The sequence below is a fragment of the Gigantopelta aegis genome, chromosome 10 (genome assembly GCF_016097555.1).
Source record: "Gigantopelta aegis isolate Gae_Host chromosome 10, Gae_host_genome, whole genome shotgun sequence".
NCBI classification, from domain to species: Eukaryota; Metazoa; Mollusca; class Gastropoda; order Neomphalida; family Peltospiridae; genus Gigantopelta; species Gigantopelta aegis.
This window is the reverse complement of record NC_054708.1, coordinates 45171224-45196103: the sequence shown is the minus strand read 5'-3', so window position 1 is coordinate 45196103 and position 24880 is coordinate 45171224. Positions and strand designations below refer to the sequence as shown.

General features: G+C 35.6%; 1 protein-coding gene across 1 annotated transcript in view; it reads right to left on the bottom strand.

The window, feature by feature from the left end:
- Positions 1-8792: 8792 nt before the first annotated feature.
- The window catches only part of LOC121383648 (1-phosphatidylinositol 4,5-bisphosphate phosphodiesterase epsilon-1-like), a 154233-nt gene continuing 138145 nt past the window's right edge, over positions 8793-24880 (bottom strand). Inside the window, exons 26-34 of the mRNA XM_041513741.1 lie at positions 24668-24770; positions 23574-23752; positions 18646-18777; positions 17716-17910; positions 16640-16687; positions 15757-15906; positions 14904-15146; positions 12718-12853; positions 8793-11091 (exon numbers count right to left, since the gene is read on the bottom strand). Coding sequence (XP_041369675.1) covers positions 10931-11091; positions 12718-12853; positions 14904-15146; positions 15757-15906; positions 16640-16687; positions 17716-17910; positions 18646-18777; positions 23574-23752; positions 24668-24770 — 1347 coding nt within the window. The 3' untranslated portion in view covers positions 8793-10930. The remainder of the gene's footprint in view (positions 11092-12717; positions 12854-14903; positions 15147-15756; positions 15907-16639; positions 16688-17715; positions 17911-18645; positions 18778-23573; positions 23753-24667; positions 24771-24880) is intronic.

The following is a 24880-nucleotide window of genomic DNA, read 5'->3' as shown; positions in this document are numbered from 1 at the left end:
GAAGACAGACGATCTTGAAAGCAGTATTTTTATTGTTGTTGTTACATGATGAAATTGTTGATGCTTGTTTTGTGATCTCAGTGTATGTGTATGTTGTATATAAAATTATCCAGTTATTAATGGGTAAAAAAAGGTGTATTTTTCATTGATAATGTTAGTTTTAAATCTCTGAATGTTTCCGAGCATAATATTATATGTCCTTATATATTTAGATGTCTATATTAATTTTTTGAGTGACAAAACACATTACTTTGCTGAGGCACTTGTCATTGTAATGTGTTTAATAGAATATTATGATATAAAACTGTTAATTGTTGAAGGAACCAGATGACTGAGATGAAGTGTACAATACAACTGCAATCATTTCTCAATATAACAAAAGCTCCCATCTTTTATGGCATCTATTAATTTAATATTACTTGTAGCATTATAGCAGAACCTTGACAGTATCTCAGTTTGATTAAGATTTTTTTTCTAAACTTACATTTCATTATGTAATTATACATTTGTATAATATATACTTGTGGAACTTTTTAAAACAAAGGTAACAAGTTTATTTTTACTTGTAAGTCAAAGATTGAAAGTATTTTCTAGCTATATAAATATAGGCTTCAGGTCAGAGTTCACCAACTTGTTTGTGCAATAAGGAGCCTTGTAGGAGCACTTGTCACCCATGTGTGTAAAATATATAGTCACTGTGTGTGTTTTAAAATAGTTTTATGAACATGCATACACTTGAATAAATTATTTTAATATTTTTCACTTTTCTTTTGTTCTGTTGTCCATCCCAGTAATGCGGATTCAGCTTGTCCTGTAAGCTGTGGAAATAGGAATGTGCTCATTGACAGTGACATGTTTCTCCATCAGTTTCTATGCCAATAAAATGGTGGCAAGTTTTGTATACAATAAGTTCTTGCACTTTGTTCAACTTTACACTGAAAATTGGAACTTTACCAGTAAGCTGCATCATTTACATGTAGATTTGGGACAGTATGACAGGGCTGTGCTCCATGCTTGCTGTCAGTTGAACTATTTCTGGGTACATAGATCTTGCAGAGTCTCCCATGTGGGATCCTACATGTATATAATTGCACCCATGAAGTGGATGAAACTGCATACTGTAGTATCTAGTTTCCAGGGTCTTGTTCCTGTTAACTACGGTGATATGAAAGTAGTTGGCCTACGCTAAGTCTTTGGTTGCCATTCTTTATCCACAACGAAGAAGGCAGCTCATCTCATTAGGCCCGTAGCAGGGGTGGGCCCCCAATAATTTTTTTTTTTTTTTTTTTTATATAACCTTTACTTACATCTCCACTGAATGTAAAAGTTGTAGTGAGACTAAAGGATTGAGATTAATGGCGAGAGTTACAGACAAATAACCTTTCAATCATGCCCCTGGACCCCCCAAATACCTAGCACCTTCAGCTGAGCCCCCCCCCCCCCCCCCCCCCTCCCAATAATGTCCACCATGCTATGGGCCTGTAGTCTAATAATACCTTGTTTTTATTTAATATAGACATGTTTTTTCATGCTTTTTAAGCTATTACTGCTTTTATTCAGTAACATTTTGTGGTTTACATTATGGGTAAGGGATGGGTTTGGTTTTTTTATTGACTAGTAGTGTCATTTAATTTGTTCAATATAAATAATTGGGGGGAAAAAGAAAATTATATACTAATACAATAGCTAGCTAGTAAGTACTAGAAGTTCATTTGACAAATACTTTTAAATGATAACAATACTGTTTTAATAGTGACATATATTTATTTTGATATGTTCCATCATATTGGTTTCAAGTTGTAGACTTGTAGAATACAAATATATCTATGTACATTTTTACATCTGAATGTGTACACCAGTTTATACAAAACAATCTCTTAAAGTTAGCATTAAATTTAAACAAAGTATCAGATCTGACATAGCTAGGTCAGTAATACATCAAATATTATGCTATTTATACAATTGTGGTAATTTACATAACTTAAGAAGTGTATTCAAAAATACATACACACATAATTCTAACTTCTAATTTGGCATAATATATAGTCTTTAAATTGTAAGCCATATTAATAGTGATAGAAAAAAGACCAATTCACATAGATGTTCTGTGTAAGTACATTTCCTCCTCCTCACAGAAGACCTGTACAAAAAAACCCAGAAGCCATCACTGAATTAAGGCTAAACATGTCTACCACTATGATCAATTCAGTACCTGCAACAATTATAGTTTATCTCATATATGTGAGTAACTAACATTAATGTACACTGAGCTACCATGACAACCGTTCAGAGCAATGCTATAATTACAAGTAGTTATGGTATTTTTTTTCATATTATTATTTTTATTTTTTACATAACATACATCATCAAAAAATGGATGACGTATCAACAGAAGACAGAATGGGACTGAGGTACATCTACAATGTATGTGCATGTGAAAAGGGTGACCAAGTGTATCATGTAGTTCAAGTTGTATACATAATTAATGAAATGTATTTACAATATTTGTGCTAAAATATCTTTAATACACTGTATTGTATTGAATTAAATAAAATGATACATTTGAAACAAATATGAGAATAAAAATATTTAACATTTATTGAAGTAAAATATTAAATGAACTTGAAAATGAACATCAAAAAATGAATTTTTAAAACAAAATTTACATTAACAATACAACAATTCACAAAATATATTACAGACCTTTCACAGCTTTTAATTGTGACAATTTCTATTTATATGTTAATGACATTAATGTAACTACTTGTACTGACATATCTGAAATATTGGGATTTTTGGCCAGAAATGTAAAAATACTGTTCCACAGAACAAAACATTTTATAAATGCATTGACAAAAATACATAATAGCTATTGATCATGAGATATTAAACTTTTTCATTTTTTTTACAAAATATAATAAAGCTATTGTAAGTAGATTTAGATATCAAAGTAAACTGTTTTTAAAAACCATGCTATTCATTATGTATAAAGAAAACAAATTGATTTCCATTCACACTTGATATAACCTCTATGTACCGGTAAGCTATATGTTCTAGGTACACATATTCTGGCTGCACATCTCAGCTATCTGGACCGTCTGTCTAGGACGTGGGTTAATGGTTAGAAACAAGTCGGTGTAGTGGCCTTACACCTACCCATTGAGTTGTTAAAACTCGTTCTGGGTGGAAGCTGGTACTGAGCTGCAAACCTAGTACCTACCAGGGGATTAATTCACTAAACTTTCGCAACTTTGCGATCTCGCAGTGCAATGCTAAAAGACTTACAAAGAGGATGCTTTGTTGTCTAGCAGAGCCTGAGAGATCTTTGTGAATTAGGCCCCAGTCTTATGTCCAATAGTAGCTTAACCACTACACCGAGGCCGGTGAAATACCATTACTGACTATCTTGACTTGTGGTAAACTGGTAACCTGAACTTCTTATTTCAATGCCTGACACGGGCTTCATAAATTTGGCCCACAATGTGTACGTGTGTGGGGTGGTGGTGATTGTGTCACACAGGGTTGGCAGTAGCCTCTCCAGGCTGAATTGAGCATTTTCAAGGCAAGGAATTTTTAATTTTTATTTAAGGATTGTCTGTTATTTCTTTTATGTTCATCGGGGTATGAACAAAAAACAAATCATCCGCAAACTGTGTGAATTGGTGAAGCTACATGTTTGCGGATGATTGTTTTTGGTTCATACCCAGATGAACGTAAAAGAAATAACAGACAATACTTATAATCAAATTTGAAACATATTTACTAATAATAACATTAAAAGTTCATATTTTATTTTGAATTTTTAAAAACAAAACAAAAACAATAACACTCAGCAAGACAAATTACCAATATAAAATGACGTTCCTTGACAACGTAATTTTTACATTTATTGAGAAATAAACAAACTCCCGTTGCTATGTCTGGACCAATGGGATGACGTTATGTTGTAATGAATATCATGGAAATAATTTAATTATAAGTAATACTGGTACAGATCTTTTTGATATGGTGTATTCTTGGGGGTTTGTTATTGGTATAGGTGGATTAATTACTTAATAGTTTGATGAATGATCCAGTGTAAAGTGTAATTTATTTTTCTAAAGTTAGAGTTATTTTATGCTATATATTATGTTACTACAATTACCCCCCCCCCCCCCATTTCTTTAATAACCTCTCCGCGCCACAATCTACCCAACCACCCCATAACACACACAATGCACCTGGGCCCAGTTTCACAAAACATCGTAAGCCTAGTTTTGAATTTAAACAAATCTACGACTAAACCACAGTTCTTATTACTGTTAAAAGTACAATAAATATAATTTGAAGTATACATATTTAATTTTCGTTTGTTATTAAAATGTTCCATCTAATGTAATGATGTAATTATCTGCATGAAATATATGCCAAACACATGTAAACATATGATCGATATAACTGCTAGTTGCAGACAAACACATGTAAACGTATGATCGATATAACTGCTAGTTGCAGACAAACACATGTAAACGTATGATCGATATAACTGCTAGTTGCAGGCATACACATGTAAACGTATGATCGATATAACTGCTAGTTGCAGGCATACACATGTAAACGTATGATCGATATAACTGCTAGTTGCAGGCAAACACATGTAAACGTATGATCGATATAACTGCTAGTTGCAGGCATACACATGTAAACGTATGATCGATATAACTGCTAGTTGCAGGCATACACATGTAAACGTATGATCGATATAACTGCTAGTTGCAGGCATACACATGTAAACGTATGATCGATATAACTGCTAGTTGCAGACAAACACATGTAAACGTATGATCGATATAACTGCTAGTTGCAGACAAACACATGTAAACGTATGATCGATATAACTGCTAGTTGCAGACAAACACATGTAAACGTATGATCGATATAACTGCTAGTTGCAGACAAACACATGTAAACGTTTGATCGATATAACTGCTAGTTGCAGGCACACACATGTAAACGTATGATCGATATAACTGCTAGTTGCAGACACACGTCCGTGGGCCCACTGTAAACGTATGATCGATATAACTGCTAGTTGCAGACAAACACATGTAAACGTATGATCGATATAACTGCTAGTTGCAGGCATACACATGTAAACGTATGATCGATATAACTGCTAGTTGCAGGCATACACATGTAAACTTATGATCGATATAACTGCTAGTTGCAGACATACACATGTAAACGTATGATCGATATAACTGCTAGTTGCAGACATAAACTTACTATGTTTTGTGAAATTGGCCCCCGTCTGGTAAAGTAAATGGCCATCAAAGAGAAAACAGATTTCAGTATACTGTAACTATAAAACAATAACAATAATACTGTAACAATATAGTTTCAAATTATACAAACATTTTTAAATGGACAAGAGGAATCCTATTCTTTGAAGAAAATTAATTCCCTTATAGAAGTATAATAAAATACTACAATGTAATTTCAATGAAGCCAACGTATTAGATCCTGTGAGTTCAAAGACTAGAGTTGAGTTTGGTTTTAGACAAAGAATTAATATTCTGAAATATATATTCTTGGAAGTATACATCAACAACTAGCAGTATCAGAAAATTTGTTAGTTTGAACTTGCTTCCATAATATCCACATTAGTTTAGAAAATACCGACTTTACATCTCTATTCATGTAATAACATTTTTAAAAAAACCCTAAAAACAATCCAAATGGTAAAAAATAACAGACATTTGTCATGTCCATCATGGTCATATAAAGAATATTTAGCACTGGCCGTTTTTGTTTTAAATGCATTTACTTTAAAAAAAGAAAATACTATTTTTTAAACTTGGTATTTTGTCAGTATAATTTACTTCTAAATATGATGAAAGATTAAATACACGATTAACAAAACATAATTAATTTTAAAATAATATCAAGTGAAATCTCCCCACTGTACCAAATTGCACCTGTTATGAAATGTTAAATGAGGAAGAAATAAGATATATTAGTTTTGATAATATACATCTATTGATTGAAATCATTTTACAGGTATGTTGAATTAAATGGGATGGAAATGGCACTGGACAAAAAATACCAAACAGACATTACTGGATCTTAAAAAATAGGGGGGGGGGGGGGGGGGAGTACTATATGACCTTTCCAGATAGCACTAAAATTCAGAATTCTGGAACAACTAATGTGGTACACTTTATTAAAGTATTTTTCTTTATTAAAGTATATTCTTATTTAAAGTATTTTTAAATTAAAGTATTTTTCTTAAATAATCATACAGTATAATTAGTATATTATATAATCATACAGTATAATTAGTATATTAAAGTATGTTCTTATTTAAAGAATTTTTAAATTAAAGTATTTTTCTTAAATAATCATACAGTATAATGAGTATATTATACATACATGTGTATAATTAAGATTGATACTAGTTACTGTCAATTTGCTTTCAAAATATTAATATCTGACATTAAGCAATAAGGTTTCCCTGCCAACATTCTCAGTTATATTATTACTAACATTCTCTGTTATTAATTTAAAAGTAACAAATATCAATATACATATTTAATAAATAACAGGTCATGATATATATAAATGTATACAGCTAGTTAAAATATAGAAAAAAAATCAACATCTCGTAAGACAGATTATAAACTAATTAGAACTGTCATGAATATGACATCATGCAATAAATATGGTACACTATTACAAAATAATACAAAAGGTAAACTGATTATGCATATACGCACATGTATATTAACTAAGTAATGATATCAAACCACAAGTGATTTACTAAACATGTAACAAGTACAAAATATGTAAAGTTATGATAAAGATTCTGATCATTAAGAACACAGTACATTGGTTTTATACGATACAAAACGTAAACAAAAGTAAGTATAAAATGAATTGATTCAATGCTTCAATTGCAACATCCCTGTTGGCCAACAAGCAAACATGTCCAGTACACACAGCCTGCTGCCCAGTAGCAAAACCTATAGTAAAGTATCTGTTTTGAGAAAAACAAGATAGTCGAGTACTAGTATCTGTTTTGAAAAATTAAAAAAAAAAGTTAAGTAATTGTTTCTGATTATAAAAATTATTGTGTAAACAATATCTGTTAGTGATTTTGATTCATAAATATCTGTTATTTTGGGGGTAAGAAACTATCTTAAAATGGGTCACTGGTGTTTTCTAGGTTTTACGATTTTGTGTTAATATTTCCACGGACACCCTAGAATTTGGTTTTGCCATTGGTAAAAGAATCTAATTGCAGTTCACTGCACAAAAAGTTCGTTCAACCGGGCAACCTGAACATTATTATCTCATTTCTGACCAAAAAAGTGAGTTAACAGGGGCCTAATTCACTAAACTCTCGCAAATTTGCGATCTTGCAGGACAATGCAAAAGGATTTGCAAAGAGGATGCTTTGTTGTCTAGCAGAGCCTAACAGAGCTTTGTGAATTAAGCTCCAGGTTTTTCCATTGGATGGCAAATACATACACAAAACGAAAACACATCAATGGTACTGCTTTGCCCTCTACCTTTTTGAATATCAATCATCACACATTTTACAAGATCCAACAACAAAACGTTGGCAACTCACCTTAAAAGCGCAGACCCTAGTTTCAACCCATGAAAATGGACACTAAGTTTAGTTAATCTACAAACCTGTAACACACTTGGATGAAGTTACAACAGAGTGACACAAGAGTCTGTGAGGTTGACACACCCTTAAAAATAGACTAAAACCAGACTCCATAACCGTTACTTCTCAGACTCATGTGCATTTAAAAAAATATTTTAAAACTGAATTTTTTGATATTAAAAACACCAGGATGACCAAAAAACACTTTGGATGTACGGAAATGGATAATCTAAATAATAAAATCTTGACTTCAGTTATCATAAACGGCTCTAGTAGTGAAAAATTAGCCTTAGTGTTTAAGAACTAGAGTCTGTCACTTTAAAGGTAAAGTGTTAAAGTTGAAAATGTCATATTTTTCTATTGCCCAGTCAGCTTAAAAAGGGGTTTTCTCAAGAATCCCTGGTGACAAAATATAAACTACATAGAAATTTAATTAAAATAACAGACATTTCTTTTTTAACATGGAGATGTAATTGAACTTTGAACTGTGACATCATGTGTTAACCTTATTATATTTTTTAAACAAAATAAATTCATAAAAATAACAAAATAAAATTATTTGGATGCTCTTTCTAATTCAAGGTATAGTATATTTACATTTTATAAAAAACTTAAATGAATTAATATTTTGGTCATAATGCAACGTTGAGACTTCCCCTTTAAGCCAACTTAAAAAAATCAACAACCTCAAACATGATGAAATCAAATACATGGTCTTTCTTTTTATAGGTCCTAACTAGATTTCTAAATAATACTGACCGAACTGTAATAACCGTGACATGAATAATTTTAAAAAGTTAAAGTCATAATGTTACGATAAATTATAGATCAAAGCTATAATGTTACATACATGTACATGCCTTGTGTTACAAATGTCCAAACATTGGGCTATCACCTAAAAGTTAACACATAATTTAGTAACTTACAGATAATATAGAGGGACTTTCAAACATTTGAACTCATTGGACAATATCCAGCCTGTGCACCACGACTGGTACATCAAAGGCCGTGGTATGTGCAAGCCTGTGGGATGGTGCATATAAAAGATCCCTTGCTGCTAATCGAAAAAGAGTAGCCCATGAAGTGGCGACAGCGGGTTTCCTTCCTCAATATCTGTGTGGTCCTTAACCATATGTCTGACACCATATAACCGTAAATAAAATGTGTTGAGTGTGTCGTTAAATAAAACAGTTCCTTCCTTCCTTCATTGGTCAAAAATACATAATTTATTTTTGATTTAACTACTTTTCAAACTGTGCACCATAAACAAGCATATACGTGTAATTAAACTCATTTACCACTGGATTTCTTAAACATTCTTAAAAAGACAAAAGTAAAACTAGAAATGCCTCCATTTTCCAATAATCCACATTTTAACACTGTATTTTTAAGGGTTAATTTTCATCCCAATTAATCCTCTATCTCCTAACTAAACGTTCTAAAAGTATAATATATAATATAAAAAACCTCACTAAAATGTAAATAAAAACATTTGGCTTTTAAAGGGTATATTGGCACCTTTGGTCACTGCAGTCATCTAGTAGCTATTTTTAACTTCCTGATACAACAGAATAATCATCAGACAGACACCATACAACATCCAACAAATACCAAAACAAAACCAAAACACCAGATGAACAATCAGAGTGATGTTAAATAAGTACCTACTCCGTATATAACAAGATGTACTATTATTCTCTACATATTACAGTCACCTGGGATACAAATGATTTTTATCACTTCTAACAAAATATCTTGGATGTAACAATCTCTTTTTTATACATCGGCATCACAGCACTAAAATGTATTCCATATTTAACAAATATTAGGAATCAGTGCCACAATAAACATCTGTCTCAACAACCGTAACAAATGGAGAATAAATAAAATCTCAAAACGCCATCACAGTTTCAGTTTGTAGTAATTAAATCTAGAAATCTGAGATCATTCCTCATCATGCCATCCATTTCTGCTTCCAAATATCTTGCATCAAAAACAGAGAGGCACTTGAATGTTTATCGTTTTCATTTGTAATGCCAGCTTTTTCCGAAAGCCTACAACATTTTGTAGTGGTTGTACTGACTCTGCACATACAACATCTACCATTCACTAAATCAAGTGAAAGCATTGCCATTAAAATGTCATAAATGTATGACTATACAGGTTATACCTGTTGAAGTACATACCATTAGCTATGACATTTTGTAGAGCATTAACTCGCTGCTCAGAAAGTGGTGCTGAACTATCACTGTTGGAAGTTCATTTCTCATAGCCATTTTGTGTTGCTGAACCCATCTGATGCTGCATTACCAGTCTGTAATGATCTTTCCGTCATGTCATATTGTTGAGCAATGTAGTTCTCTCAGTTTTATTAACAACTTGAATGTCTCTCAACTCATTGTGTCATCATATATTATGAATATATCATGAACGTCCTGCAAACCCATGCCGACTGTTGTATGGATGATACATCCTGTAACAAAGTCTGTCAGCTGCTGGGTGCACAACCCTTCATGTATCAAGTATAAACATATGAATCTTGTATTCTCCAATGAACAGGCAGTTGTTAAGTGGATCGATCATGCCATATTAACACGACCGATCTTGAGGAGACCCTGGGTCCTGTATAAATGTGACAAATCTTTCAAGTATGATCTTGCAGTCTGCAGCAAGTCGTTATTTGTTCGATGGATCACAAGTATTAAAATGTGACCGTTCTTAGGACAGATCCTGCCATTCTACAATACCAGCCAGGACTTGAATGGTGGATCATTTGTTTCCTGCACCAAATGATCGATTATTGGCTGGATTGGATCATCATCCTACAATACCAGCCAGGATGGTGGATCATTTGTTTCCTGCAATAACTAGTCGATTATTGGCTGGATTGGATCATGTAATCCTGAAAAAGTTGCCAATTAGTGAGTGGATCATTATAGTCGTGAAACCGGACAATTCGAGACTGGATCATATGTTGGGCAACAGGATGGATCTTACATCCTGTGAATTGTTGCCAATTCTTAGACCCAAGAAGATGTGAAGATGACCAGACTAAGATTCCATCAGCCATCTAAGCCAAACATCTAGCAAATTTGAAGACCAGCATGTTAAAACCATTCGCCTTGCCTTGATGCATCATGTTTTAGTCTGTAAAAACATGACAAATATTCTGCACCTACAGGATAATGACACCTGGCCTGTGTCTCTGGACTCCATTCAGTGTCCCAGGCAGACATGTGTTTAAAACCTTCACGGCCAAGCCTGAAAAAGTGTACTTCATTTGCCCATTTTGAAGTTCAACTTTGGCAGTTTTTTCAGCTGGAACATTCCACGTTTATCCTGCGCTGTCACCGGCTGCTGGGATGCTGCCTTGGCTGCAGCAACCACCGTGGAGTTGTTCACTTGTGACGGGAAACTTATGGAACGATGGACTGTATCTAAAATACAAATAAAATACATTATTGTTACACACTGCAGAAAACTGCTTTGGTCAAACAATTAGTTTATATGTATTACACTACTATAATATATTGAGTGTACCCCCCTCCCCCCCGAAAAAACCCAAAACAAACCCCAAACAAAATGATAACCCTATTCAATATGGAATTATTTAAAAAGTATGGGGACTGTAACTTTTATATTTCACACCCATTACTATATAAATATATGCACTACTATAATATATCAAGTGGTCCCAAAAAACCTGATAACGCTACAGAATATGGAATTATTAAAAAAGTATGGGGACTGTAACTTTTATATTTCACACCCATTACTATATAAATATATGCACTACTATAATATATCAAGTGGTCCCAAAAAACCTGATAACGCTACAGAATATGGAATTATTAAAAAAGTATGGGGACTGTAACTTTTATATTTCACACCCATTACTATATAAATATATGCACTACTATAATATATCAAGTGGTCCCAAAAAACCTGATAACGCTACAGAATATGGAATTATTAAAAAAGTATGGGGACTGTAACTTTTATATTTCACACCCATTACTATATAAATATATGCACTACTATAATATATCAAGTGGTCCCAAAAAACCTGATAACGCTACAGAATATGGAATTATTAAAAAAGTATGGGGACTGTAACTTTTATATTTCACACCCATTACTACAGTGAAATCCTTCTAAAGCAGACACCCTTGTGACCAAGTAAAATGTCCGGTTTTAAGAGGTATTCGATTTAGAAAAGTTAATTTCTGTTCTGATTTTTGAAAAAGGACCTTGAAAAATGTCTGGTTTTGGAGGAATTCCAGTTTACAGAGGGTCCGGTTTTGAGAGATTTCACTGTATATGGATATTCACCACCTTCAGTCCCCAACAAATGAAGCCTGTTATTATATAACATGTAGCCTATGATATATAAGAGCCTATGGCTTACAGGGTTGTTAATCTGACCCCACATCTCTCTATAAGAAAGCACATTAAATAAAAAACAAACCCAAAGTATCATGGCCATGCCATCTACTTCTAGAATGAATATCTATACAGGAGATGTTAAGAAAAGGATACAAAACTCAAGGAACATGTCCATCTGTAATATCAGTGGTGGATCCAGTGATTGAGTCACAGTACCTACCCTCTCACCCAACTCACCAAACAGTGACAGAACGACAGCAAGCCAACATTATAAATACACTGGCTGCTGGGTGTCAAAACACCTAACAAAGCGTCTTAAAAAGTTTCACAATACACCTCCATGGGGACTAATTCACTAAACTCTCGCAACTGTGCGATCTCGCAGTGCAATGCTAAAAGACTTGCAAAGAGGATGGTTTGTTGTCTAGCAGAGCCTAAGAGAGCTTTGTGAATCAGGCCCCAGGGCCCCGTTCCACGAAGCAATCTTAGCACTAAGATCACCTTAGTGCATAAGGTAGCTATACACTTAAGGTGATCTTAGGGCTAAGATTGCTTTGTGGAACGGGGGCCCAGGTATTTACTTCCAAAACATTTTCAATAAAATCCTGTTACCCCCACGGCCCCGCCCCGCCCCAAACCCCACTCTGGATCCACCTCTGAATTCTATTACAACCCACCAGGCGATCGTGACAGATGGGGCATCCTGTCGGCCAGGACAGAGTGTTTTGAGATTTTCTTAGACCCAATGCGCTTTGAAAGCATTCCATGCGGGCGGGAACACGTTCCTTTAGCCGTCTGACTGCGCAACTTCTCCTGCAAAAGAAATCCATGCAGAGGTTTTCAAGCTGTCAAAGCCATGCAACAGAGATAGGCATATGATGAAAGAGACTACAACTATTGGATAAGATATAATATAGATCATTTCAGGTGTGATATATGGATATTTTTATAATATTTTGAAAGGTGCAGTTATGGATATTTTAAGTCAGTTTGTCAAGCACCAGGAAATAGCTTATATGTGTGTAGGAAATTCTTCCAAAAACACTGAACATATCCAATAGTATATTTAGTAGTGTATCACAGTTCAAACAAAGAAGAAAACACTTTTTTTTTAATTTCTGATCTTTTAGACCCACATAAGTAAACAGTTTGTAAGATTAATTATCAATTTATTGAATTATTTAAAGTACAAAAGATTGCTATTACTTTTGAAACATTTAAAAATTAACTTCAATGATTATACATTTTTTACATAAAAAAAATAGACCTCACCTCACTTTAGGTTAGTAATTTTTGAATCCCCTTAGCATATGAATTTATATGGAATCGGCATGGAGATATCTCAAATGGTTCCCCATAATCTTAAGTTAGTTGAACAATTAATCATTCCCCTCAATTTTATCATGTCAAGGTCTGTAAACGGTTATTAATGACAGTTGACGTAAATTACTTCTGACTTGTGAGTTGTGATGTACACGTCAGTAACATACTGGTAGATTTCACAGGACTTGGAAAATGCAGTTGAGTGCAAAATAAAACTACTACCGTACTCAACATGCTTAGGAAGACAGTGAAGATGTATGATCTATTGTGACTAAGTGTAATGTTATAATATACATGTATATTTAAGGATTGTCTGTTCAGGGGTGGGAATTGGTGAACTGTAAAAAAGAGGAAATCTAGAGGGGTCCTGCAAATTCTTAAAATCCTAGGTTACCTGATACATTTTGGAGGAAAGGATGATTAAAATGCGAGGAAACGCAATGTTCCATGAGAGGAAAACAGTTGATCCGAGGAGAATTCCCACCCCTGCTGTTATTTCTTTTATATTCATCGGGGTATGAACAAAAAAATCATCCATAAACTTTGTGAATCGACGAATTGTATTGAATGTAACGGACATTTAATTATATATGTTTAAAGTATTTTTCTTCAATAATGATTGAATGAATGAATGAATGTTCAAAGACACTCCAGCACAAAAATTCACATCAGCTATTGGGTATGAAACAAAGGTAGGTATAAGAATAGGATTAAATTAAAAATTGATCTTGTAATATAAAAATAAAAAATTTCATTAAATTTACAGTCTATTTATTTTTATTTATATACAATTTCAGTATGTATCTATGCTGGATGGAGCTACCCAATCATAAATGAACACTCAGAACTGACAAGTTTGCTTGAATTTAGTGATGTTGTCACACGTGGCATTCAAAATTCCAAACTACAGAAAGATCTCTGTTGAAAGATAACTTAGCTGAACCTTGGGATGTGAATCACCCAATAAATGATCAAAACACTTCTCAAAAAGGTTAAAGACCAGCTACACTGAACAACAAAAGAAACTCGAATATTAAATCAGTTTTCATTAATTTATTTAAAATTATTCATCTTGAATCCTGTTAAGTTTTTGTATCTTGTTAATACATGTATTATAAATGACCATTCTTTGTTCTTTCTTGTTTTGTTTAACGACACCACTAGAGCACATTGATTTATTAATCATCGGTTACTGGATGTCAAACATCTGGTCATTTTGCCACAGTCATAGAGAGGGAACCCACTACATTTTTTTTTATAAATGACCAATGATCAATTTTATTCCCATTTTGATAGACGTTTTACCAAATAAATTTTATCAGGGAAATTATACTGTATATTGAAATATTCACATTTCTTTTGTTGTTCTATATATATATATATATATACCTCATACCAAAACGAGGAAGAAATCACAATGCATATGGTTCATGCTTACCTAATTCGTTCATATAATATATCATATATTTAGGTTTATGCTATAAATGATGCTTTGTTGTTTGGAAAGCAGTATACATGTATATGTTCTAAAAGTGGTTACCTCGCACAGCTCCACTGCTGCCTGGTCGCGTGACGCGAGGACAAATCGACAGCTCATTTTCCACTCAGTCTGAGCCTGGTACACGTTCTCGTCGTCAGCCAGTATTCTCATCTTACAACGCTCGCTGCTCTTGTGTTTCGACGGTGCTGACTGGCTGTCCGGAATATTCTGGCTGTCCAGCTCTTCAACAAGAACAAAACCTCTCGGATCTTGAGTGTTGGCTCTCCGAGCTTTCATCATGGCCTACAAGAATGGGCAAACAAGGCGATTATATTTCAGAACTGAAGGTGTTTCAGAAAGTTAGTTTATATGATTTTTACTTTGGTAACCGATTGTTTGGTGAATTTTAAAATTGCATAACCTACACAATTATCTCAAAATTGCACTGAAATTAAGTTATCTTCTGAGGGTGGCAACTTTTTGTTTTAGAACATGTAATGGTTCACCATGTAACCAATTTTGGAAGTTAGTGATAATTTTAAGTTGCATGATTGTACCCAATGACAGTTTGCATGAAATATTCTGGCTTATAGGTAAAGAATTTTTTTTCTATAATACAACAAAATGATATTTAAATTTATGTTTAAACCCCACCAAAGTTTCCATTTAGAAGACTGGGTCTTAATTTTAACATTAGCATTTGAGGACATTTTCTTCTTCTTCTTCAATAAACATGTATATAGTAAAATAAAATCTTTTGAAATATTTGGGGCCATGGTTTAATGTCACTTTTTCCCACTACCTTTCATATTACCCTGTATGTGAGCCCAAAACAGGACTCACAGATGGTGTGGCTGCACCCCCACCCCCACCATACCGAGCTGGTAAACCAGTAGATCTATTTGTCGTATACCTGTGTGATGATGTCCTGCGCAGTGCTGGACACAGGGGCCTTGAACACCGTGTACGGCTGGTCGGGAGACACGTTGTACACACACACCACAAACATGTGCTCCGTGCTGTCCCAGTTGTTCGCTTCGTCCGCATCAAGCTTCGAATTTCTCTGCAAAAAAGACACAACAAAACATTCTTGATATAATAATTTTTGCTATAAAAAAAAACCACATCATTTTTTAATTATATATTTTTTGTTATGTATCTATATTTTAAGACAATGATACATTGGTTCATACTTGAATAGTATGTGTCAAAGCAGAATACAGTGCCATCCAAGATTATGCATCTGATACAGAATATAAGGTAATTTTAATTCTAAATTTCTGTTAAATGACACATGAAAAATGACAATATTCCCCAAAATAAGCCGGCTGTTTACTGTTTTAGATACACTGTCATAAGCTACATGTAACTGTGACTACATGTGACTTTAGTACTGTGATTTTCTAAAAAATTGAATTAAAATGTTATTTTAGAAGTGTTATAGGATAAATAGAATTTGCTACTCATGTTTTTTAATATGTAAAATAGCAACTTCATCTAGTTAATCTGTATTTGTCTTGGTAGAGCCTCGACAAATACAGATTAACATAGACTCGGTTGATATTTTCCATATTAAAAAACCCACTTGTGACAAATCCTCTATATATTACACTTTTCATGACAAAATGTATATAGCCATTTTTAACATCATAAAAACAATTTGGTAAATTTAGCATGCTAAGTGTACTGTACTGTATTTAATTGTTCATATAACGGCTGTATTGATTGTAATGTATGATACATGTACTGGGAATAGGTATAAAAATTAAAATTAATATGCAGTTACAGAAATTTACCTTTTGATCTTTAAGGAGGGTTGTCATCCAAGCTCTGCTGCTGGGGTCCTGAAATAAATAAATATTTTTTTTTTTAATATTGTTACTTCACAGTAATAAATAAACTTAAAAAAAATCAACTTAACTTAAAAGAAGCCTGTGGAAATGGCCAACAAGTTTAATTAATCTACAAACATGCAACACATCTAGATATGGTTATAACGAACGGAGAGAAGACTATAGGTGCTGACATTCTAGGTAACCTGTTTCCCTACATTTGTTTCATTTTTTGTATACCAAGTGAGATATATGTAATATTAAATCAGTCTGAGTTGGATAACTGAGATATCTTATGCCAGTGAGATAAACTGGGATATCTTACATCAGTGAGATAAACTGAAACATCTTACATCAATGAGATAAACTGAGATATCTTACATCAGTGAGATAAACTGGGATATTTTACATCAGTGAGATAAACTGGGATATCTTACATCAGTGAGATAAACTGGGATATCTTACATCAGTGAGATAAACTGGGGTATCTTATATTAGTGAGATAAACTGAGATATCTTACATCAGTGAGATATCTTTTGTCAGTGAAATAAACTGAGATATCTTATATCAGTGAGATAAATTGAGATATCTTACATCAGTGAGATAAACTGAGATATCTTACATCGATGAGGTAAATTGAGATATCTTACATCAGTGAGATAAACTGAGATATCAGTGAAATAAACTGATATCTTACATCAGTGAGATAAACTGAGATGTCAGTGAGATATCTTATGTTAGTGAGATAAACTGAGATATCTTACATCAGTGAGATATTGTGGGTCAGTAAGATAAAGTGAGATATTAGTGAGATATTAGTGAGATAAAGTGAAATATCAGTGAGATAAAGTAAAATATCAGTGAGATATCTTACATTAGTGAGATAAAATGAGATATCAGTGAGCTATCTTACGTCGGTGAGATAAAGTGAGATAAAGTGAGCTATCTTATGTCGGTGAGATAAAGTGAGATATCAGTGAGATAAAGTGAGCTATCTTATGTCGGTGAGATAAAGTGAGATATCAGTGAGCTATCTTACGTCAGTGAGTCTGCGCAGGATGAAGCGGCCAGCTCCCTTCCACCTGTTCTGAGCCTGCAGTACCTTCTCACTCATGTCGAGGATCCTCTGGGTGCTCGCCTTCTCCTGGTCCTTCTTCTCCCACCCACTCTGCACGTCCTCCACCAGCACATAGTTACCCACCAGCTCCTCCAGGTGGCCCACCTTGATTAGTGCCTGAAAATGTAACACAACATCTTGAATATTCATGTTAGAAAAAGACCAGTTTTGATTGTGTATAATGGTTAAAGCAGTGATAAATGAGGATTACAAAAAAACTTTAAAAAACTGGAAATTTTAATATTGGTGGTCAGGTACCATGATTGGCCCTATGAAAAAAAAAGAAAAAAGTTTGTTTTGTTTAACGACACCACTGGAGCACATTGATTAATTAATCATTGGCTACTGGATGTCAAACATTTGGTAATTCTGACTCGTAGCCATCAGCGGAAACCCACTACATGTTTTCTAATGCAGCAAGGGATCTTTTACATGCACTTTCCTACAGATAGGAAAGCACATACCACGGCCTTTGTCCAGATGTGGTGCACTGGTTGGAACGAGAAAAAAAAACAATCAGCTGAATGGATCCACCGAGGTGGTTCGATCCTGCGACGCAAGCACCTCAAGTGAGCACTCCTCTGGCCCTAAAAGGTCAAATTATATGTCACTGTACCAGGCCATACAACAGCCGTTATATTGTCAAAAAGAAAAAAGCATCATTGGGGAAGATACATGTAGCTAGAGAAGATAAGTGCCTTCATCTCACTCCCTTCACTACAATAGTTATGCTGTTAACAATACTACGACAACAACAGGTGTGCATTTTAAAATATGGATTTTAACAAAACAAAACAAGACAAGTTACATTTAGGGTCAAACATATTAACTTGTAATGTGTGAATATCTAACCTGAGCGATCGATTCATACACAGTGGTGTCTTGTGTGACCTTCAGAATGATGTACTCGTCAGGGGCCGTAACTCCAAACACACTGATGAAGAACATGCGTCGTTTCAGTTTTGTCACATTCTGTCCATTTACCTGAAATTGAGAACATTAATTTATTAATCAAGTTAATGAAAACTAGTCCAGATATGTACAAGAAAAGACAAGATTTTCAGTCACTATCCTACAAGATACAGAATAAAAATTTCTCACAATGTCCAAGCAGAAAAACAAACTCAAATTGTTGTGATCAAACATTGTTTATAATAAACACCCAGTATACAATGACATAGTCAAAAACAGTCTCTGATCATCTGAAGTAACCACCTTTAATAACACAGGGTGTATCACGTTATAATTCCTGGAGTACCCACCTCCATGAAGATGGAAGTAAATGCTAGAAATTGAAAAGCAGTTCCAGAAATTAGTCAAAAAATGTCACTCCACCTCAAATACCACACCCTGTATCCATCTGTGATCACTGTATCCACCTCAAATAACACCCACTGTATCCATCTGTGATCACTGTATCCACCTCAAATAACACCCATTATATCCATCTGTGATCACTCCTGATATGTTTCTCAAATAACACCCACTGTATCCATCTGTGATCACTCCTGATGTATCCACCTCAAATAACACCCACTATATTCATCTGTGATCACTGTATCCACCTCAAATAACACCCATTATATCCATCTGTGATCACTCCTGATATGTTTCTCAAATAACACCCACTGTATCCATCTGTGGTCACTGTATCCACCTCAAATAACACCCACTGTATCCATCTGTGATCACTATCCACCTCAAATAACTCTCACTGTATCCATCTGTGATCACTCCTGATGTATCCACCCCAAATAACACCCACTGTATCCATCTGTGATCACTCCTGATGTATCCACCTCAAATAACACCCACTGTATCCATCTGTGATCACTCCTGGTGTATCCACCTCAAATAACACCCACTATATCCATCTGTGATCACTATCCATCTCAAATAACACCCATTATATCCATCTGTGATCACTCCTGATATGTTTCTCAAATAACACCCACTGTATTCATCTGTGGTCACTGTATCCACCTCAAATAACACCCACTGTATCCATCTGTGATCACTATCCACCTCAAATAACACCCACTATATCCATCTGTGATCACTCCTGATGTATCCACCTCAAATAACACCCACTGTATCCATCTGTGGTCACTGTATCCACCTCAAATAACACCCACTGTATCCATCTGTGATCACTATCCACCTCAAATAACTCTCACTGTATCCATCTGTGATCACTCCTGATGTATCCACCCCAAATAACACCCACTGTATCCATCTGTGATCACTCCTGATGTATCCACCTCAAATAACACCCACTGTATCCATCTGTGATCACTCCTGGTGTATCCACCTCAAATAACACCCACTATATCCATCTGTGATCACTATCCATCTCAAATAACACCCATTATATCCATCTGTGATCACTCCTGATATGTTTCTCAAATAACACCCACTGTATTCATCTGTGGTCACTGTATCCACCTCAAATAACACCCACTGTATCCATCTGTGATCACTATCCACCTCAAATAACACCCACTATATCCATCTGTGATCACTCCTGATGTATCCACCTCAAATAACACCCACTGTATCCATCTGTGATCACTCCTGATGTATCCACCTCAAATAACACCCACTGTATCCATCTGTGATCACTCCTGGTGTATCCACCTCAAATAACACCCACTATATCCATCTGTGATCACTATCCATCTCAAATAACACCCATTATATCCATCTGTGATCACTCCTGATATGTTTCTCAAATAACACCCACTGTATTCATCTGTGGTCACTGTATCCACCTCAAATAACACCCACTGTATCCATCTGTGATCACTATCCACCTCAAATAACACCCACTATATCCATCTGTGATCACTCCTGATGTATCCACCTCAAATAACACCCACTGTATCTATCTGTGGTCACTCCTGATATATCCACCTCAAACAACACCCACTGTATCCATCTGTGATCACTCCTGATGTATCCACCTCAAATAATACCCACTGCATCCATCTGTGATCACTCCTGATGTATCCATCTCAAATAACATCCACCGCATCCATCTGTGATCATTCCTGATGTATACACCTCAAATAACATCCACCGCATCCATCTGTGGTCACTCCTGATATATCCACCTCAAACGACACCCACTGTATCCATCTGTGATCACTCCTGATGTATCCACCTCAAACAACACCCACTGTATCCATCTGTGATCACTCCTGATGTATCCACCTCAAATAACACCCACTGTATCCATCTGTGATCACTCCTGATATATCCACCTCAAATGACACCCACTGTATCCATCTGTGATCACTCCTGATGTATACACCTCAAATAACATCCACCGCATCCATCTGTGATCACTCCTGATGTATCCACCTCAAATAACACCCGCTGTATCCATCTGTGATCACTCCTGATGTATCCACCTCAAATAACACCCACTGTATCCATCTGTGGTCACTGTATCCACCTCAAATAACATCCACCGCATCCATCTGTGATCACTCCTGATGTATACACCTCAAATAACATCCACTGTATCCATCTGTGATCACTCCTGATATATCCACCTCAAACGACACCCACTGTATCCATCTGTGATCACTCCTGATATATCCACCTCAAATGACACCCACTGTATCCATCTGTGATCACTCCTGATGTATCCACGTCAAATAACACCCACGGTATTAATCTGTGATCACTCCTGATGTATCCACCTCAAACAACACCCACTGTATCCATCTGTGATCACTCCTGATGTATCCACCTCAAATAACACCCACTGTATCCATCTGTGATCACTCCTGATGTATCCACCTCAAAAAACACCCACTATATCCATCTGTGATCACTCCTGATGTATCCACCTCAAATAACACCCACTGTATCCATCTGTGATCACTCCTGATGTATCCACCTCAAATAACATCCACCGCATCCATCTGTGGTCACTCCTGATATATCCACCTCAAACGACACCCACTGTATCCATCTGTGATCACTCCTGCTGTATGCACCTCAAATAACACCCACTGTATCCATCTGTGGTCACTGTATCCACCTCAAATAACATCCACCGCATCCATCTGTGATCACTCCTGATGTATACACCACAAATAACACCCACTGTATCCATCTGTGATCACTCCTGATGTATCCACCTCAAATAATACCCACTGTTATCCATCTGTGATCACTCCTGATGTATCCACCTCAAATAATACCCACTGTATCCATCTGTGATCACTCCTGATGTATACACCTCAAATAACATCCACCGCATCCATCTGTGATCACTCCTCATGTATCCACCTCAAATAACACCCACTGTATCCATCTGTGATCACTCCTGATGTATCCACCTCAAATAACACCCACTGTATCCATCTGTGGTCACTGTATCCACCTCAAATAACACCCACCGCATCCATCTGTGATCACTCCTGATGTATACACCACAAATAACACCCACTGTATCCATCTGTGATCACTCCTGATGTATACACCTCAAATAACATCCACCTCATCTATATGTGATCACTCCTCAAATAACACCCACTGTATCCATCTGTGATCACTCCTGATATCCACCTCGACACCCACTGTATCCATCTGTGATCACTCCTGATATATCCACCTCAAATGACACCCACCGCATCCATCTGTGATCACTCCTGATGTATCCACCTCAAATAACACCCACTGTATCCATCTGTGATCACTCCTGATGTATCCACCTCAAATAACACCCACTGTATCCATCTGTGGTCACTGTATCCACCTCAAATAACATCCACCGCATCCATCTGTGATCACTCCTGATGTATACACCTCAAATAACATCCACTGTATCCATCTGTGATCACTCCTGATATATCCACCTCAAACGACACCCACTGTATCCATCTGTGATCACTCCTGATATATCCACCTCAAATGACACCCACTGTATCCATCTGTGATCACTCCTGATGTATCCACGTCAAATAACACCCACGGTATTAATCTGTGATCACTCCTGATGTATCCACCTCAAACAACACCCACTGTATCCATCTGTGATCACTCCTGATGTATCCACCTCAAATAACACCCACTGTATCCATCTGTGATCACTCCTGATGTATCCACCTCAAAAAACACCCACTATATCCATCTGTGATCACTCCTGATGTATCCACCTCAAATAACACCCACTGTATCCATCTGTGATCACTCCTGATGTATCCACCTCAAATAACACCCACTGTATCCATCTGTGGTCACTGTATCCACCTCAAATAACATCCACCGCATCCATCTGTGATCACTCCTGATGTATACACCTCAAATAACATCCACTGTATCCATCTGTGATCACTCCTGATATATCCACCTCAAACGACACCCACTGTATCCATCTGTGATCACTCCTGATATATCCACCTCAAATGACACCCACTGTATCCATCTGTGATCACTCCTGATGTATCCACGTCAAATAACACCCATGGTATTAATCTGTGATCACTCCTGATGTATCCACGTCAAATAACACCCACGGTATTAATCTGTGATCACTCCTGATGTATCCACGTCAAATAACACCCACAGTATTAATCTGTGATCACTCCTGATGTATCCACGTCAAATAACACCCATGGTATTAATCTGTGATCACTCCTGATGTATCCACGTCAAATAACACCCACGGTATTAATCTGTGATCACTCCTGATGTATCCACCTCAATAAACTTGAAAAATGATAAATATTGATGTACCTATGATCTCTAACTTGCAGTGTACTAACCTCTGACAACTCCTTGACCTTGGAGAAGAGCGAGATCTTCTTGGCTCCCCCGGTCGACTGTGACAACTCCAGACTGTTGCAGGGTTCGAGAAGCTCCTCTTCGTGCTTCGAGTACACAAACAACGTGGCCAGCTCCATCGGCTGGTTTGATGGAGTCCGCAAACGAACGTGACGATAGCCTATATAACAAACAGTTCACAGTTTCATATATTTTCACATTGTGTAGGTAAGACTACACATGTAGCTCTGAATGAGTAGAAATGTTTTTTAATTATCTAGTAAAACAGCAATTCTCACCCATAACGTATATAGAGAATAATACATAAGCTTCCGTTTAATACCATTTATCTTACGAGTTGTAAAATAAATGGTATCAAATGGACATAAATAAAGTATTCTATTTCTTACATACCTCGACACAATGAAAATGTAAACAATATAATGAACTAAATTATATTGTTACAGAATGTAGTCTAACTGGGTCATGGTGTATGGATACTTGGCTTTAAGCATACATACTACATCATAACCAAATCACTACTGTACTAACAGATCCGTTCTCCTTAAAAAAATAGAGCACTCTAAAACATTTGCCAACCACTTTGAAAATGAAATTGATGAAAAGAGAGCATTTTAATGTGGCGAAGCATTGTAATAATACAACTAATTTTGAATTTGAATGACATCAGTATTCCAATGACGTCACTTTACATCTCCTTACAATAACACTAAACTGGTTCATGACCTCTCAGAAACGATCTCCAACATATGTTGTATACAATTTTGATAAACAACGGTGATCTCCTACACGGGAGTGTAAGAAAACACTGTCTGCTTATAGTTCAGGGGAATAACTATATTTCCCCAATTCCCAAGCAAAGAACCAAACATCCTAACATATGAGTGAAAAATATTCTTTCGAAATTAAGCCATGCATGAATCAGTTGTTTATCTTGTCACATTCATACTTGCCGAGTCCCAAGATGTCAACTTATGTACAGTAATGTGCTACACAATTATTAATTAAACTGATGCGCCTTACCATGTACATAATCAGTGACCAGGTTACCTTGGCAGTGAAACAAATTAATTACCTGGTCTGAGACTGCGGAGTGGAATGATCCTCTGTGATACCAGGTGACTCGTGTTGGAGTCCGTCACGACAAATCTGATGAAAGCGAGGTCGGAAAACAAAACCTGCAACAACAATATATCAAGACTTTACAGAACAAGAATAAAAGAAAAAACAAAGCATAACATTAGCTTGTTAGCATATTTGCCTCTCTAATCTTTAGCGATTTTGAGAC